Below are 2,797 nucleotides of genomic sequence, written 5' to 3'. Positions count from 1 at the left end.
TATAATTAATACTAAATTTCTATTGGTGCATTATATCACACAATAGATATGAAAAATATTTGAACCTATATATATATATATATATATATATATATATATATATATATATATATATATATATATATATATATATATATATATATATATATATATATATATATATATATCGAGAGAGATGTATAAACCATCAATAAAAGGGAAGGTGGTGAATGCAAAGTAACTCAAGCAGTTTTACATTAGAGTACAAGTTGGCTCACCATCATGGACACAATGGATCACCAATCATCATGTGTCCCTCCAGGGTTTCGTTTTCATCCAACTGATGAAGAACTTGTTGGATACTATCTAAGAAAGAAAGTTGTATCGCAGAAGATCGATCTCGATGTTATTAGGGATGTCGATCTTTACAGAATTGAACCTTGGGATCTCATAGGTAATATCAATAGCCCGTTAGTGTTCATTTTCTTGACACTTTTTTCTTGGTCGACCCGGATCACGTTCCAAGTTTAATTCTTACACTTGGCTATATATTAATGTTTAGTGCATAACAGTACCGGATCTGTCTGTAGCTTAGATCTTTTTTCTTGATCCTTATTAGCTAGGGTAAGCGTTCTTGGTTCAAATTTCAAAGCCTTCAAGTGCTTTCAAACTTTGGCTAACCCATTATAGATCAACTAACGCACTTGAATTGTTACTGTGTTTTCATCTTCAGTTAATTTTTTTTCGAGCAATGAAAATGGTCTTGTAATTCTGACGTAGATTTGTGTTCTTTTCCAGAGAAATGTCGGATCGGACACGAGGAGCAAAATGAGTGGTATTTCTTCAGTTACAAGGATAAAAAGTATCCAACGGGGACAAGAACGAATAGGGCAACCGTGGCAGGGTTTTGGAAGGCTACAGGGAGAGACAAAGCTGTATATGAAAAACTTAGGCTCATAGGAATGAGGAAAACCCTGGTTTTCTACAAAGGAAGGGCACCAAATGGCCAGAAAACTGACTGGATCATGCACGAATACAGACTTGAATCCGAAGAAAATGGCCCTCCTAAGGTAAGCTGTTAGTATCCCTTGAATTTACAAAAAGGATCGTTCTTGGTTCTTTTCCAAGGTTATTCTTGTTATTGAATCTCATGCTCTACTGAACATGATTAATTAGATTTAATAAGCTGATATTTATAATTCCTACATATGAAATCAATTCCTTGTAATCGTTCTCTTTCATACATACTCTCATATTTGAATTTTTCTTCGTATCTTGTGGTTAGTTTTTCGGGTCATATATAATAAATCCGGGCTTCTTCTGTATTAGTCGAATCCTGGATGCCATATGAACATGGCTAATTAAAGTCAATAACTCTCGATCCCTTAATCCTAATGTTCAATGCCCACTTGTAATACTTATTATCCTTAATTAATTTATAAACTGTAAACTTTTTTGGGGGTTTCAATCATCTTTTTTCATGCATGCTCTCCACTATCTTAGAGTCTATGAGTGTGTGTTTGTTTGTGCATGACTATTGCCCATTTCTTTTTGGTGTCAAATCTTTGAGTGTGTTTCTGTGGTAAAGCAAGCGTTTGACTTTCATGAAAAGATCTCTGAGGCTAAAAAGTGCATTAAACATTAAACTTGATAATTTACAATCATTTTGAATTCAATTTCAGATATATATCACATTTAGTTCATTTCTAACTATAATGTATGATAAAGAAATCTAACAAATAAATCCGAATTTATCTCATGTATATATGGGATGCATGATGTGCAGGAAGAAGGATGGGTGGTTTGTCGAGCATTCAAGAAACGTGCCACAGGACAATCAAGAACAACCAAAGGATGGGAACCCAACTATTTCTATGACGAATCAAGCTGCATAACATCAACCATGGATAATTGTATCACAAATCAGCCTTCAAATTTTCTTTTGACACAAAGCTTCATGTGCAAGCAAGAGCTGGAAGCAGCTGAGAATTTGAACTTTGGGCATTGTGATCAGTTTATGGAGCTCCCTCAGCTCCAAATCCCATCTATCCTTTCAATGAAGAGGCCTATTAGCTTGATATCCGAACATAATCAAGAAGACGACCAAAACATTGGAAGAAACACAAACAACAATGACAATAATGATACGAATGAAGTGAGGGATTGGAGGGACCTTGATAAGTTTGTAGCTTCTCAACTGAGCCAAGAGGAGAATATCAGATGTGTTGGAGAAGGGTTTTCTGCGAGCTTAGAAGGGAACAATGGTTCCGACTTAAATTTTTTATTCTTACAAGGTGATACCGAAGATGGTGGTGGTGGGGGCAGTGGAGGAGGAATTAGAAGAAAGTTGAATGGATTATTGGGTTCAACTAGCTCAGATCATTTTGATATTGGAATTTGCATATTTGATAAATTATGAACTTGAAGAAGCACACATAGAGATGCATGCAGCTGGAGAATTATATATATACACGTTAATATATACATCTCAGTTGGATAAATGTGTATGATTTCGCATAATCTATATAATAATGCGTGTATATTTTATATATGGGACTGAAGAATTTATAGGGCTTGCTATAGAAAACTAAAATCCACGTTTGAGAAATTAGTACGTATAGACGTTTCTATTAATATATTCTTGATGCTAAGTTTTTTTTTTTTTTTTTTTTTTTTAAACACAAATCTAACCTACTCCTAAAATTATACCTTAAATGCACCTATGTCCACCATGCTAATCGTACAATACATAAATATGTTATGTAATAAATAAATTTCAATTATTTAAATAACCCAAATAGAGAGGAGTTAAAAGAAA

The 2,797-nt window shown here is 33.9% G+C and overlaps 1 protein-coding gene across 1 annotated transcript; it reads left to right on the top strand.

The window, feature by feature from the left end:
- The first annotated feature begins 210 nt into the window (after positions 1–210).
- LOC111913351 (NAC domain-containing protein 37) lies at positions 211–2,528 on the top strand. Its single transcript, XM_023909072.2, has 3 exons — positions 211–433; positions 778–1,049; positions 1,766–2,528. The coding sequence occupies exons 1-3, from the start codon at positions 262–264 to the stop codon at positions 2,396–2,398; spliced, it is 1,077 nt and encodes a 358-aa protein (XP_023764840.1). The 5' UTR covers positions 211–261; the 3' UTR covers positions 2,399–2,528.
- Positions 2,529–2,797: the final 269 nt, after the last annotated feature.

This window comes from Lactuca sativa, chromosome 2 (assembly GCF_002870075.4).
Source record: "Lactuca sativa cultivar Salinas chromosome 2, Lsat_Salinas_v11, whole genome shotgun sequence".
Lineage (NCBI taxonomy): Eukaryota > Viridiplantae > Streptophyta > Magnoliopsida > Asterales > Asteraceae > Lactuca > Lactuca sativa.
Note: the sequence above shows the minus strand (reverse complement) of the source record. Positions and strands in the feature narration are given on the sequence as shown.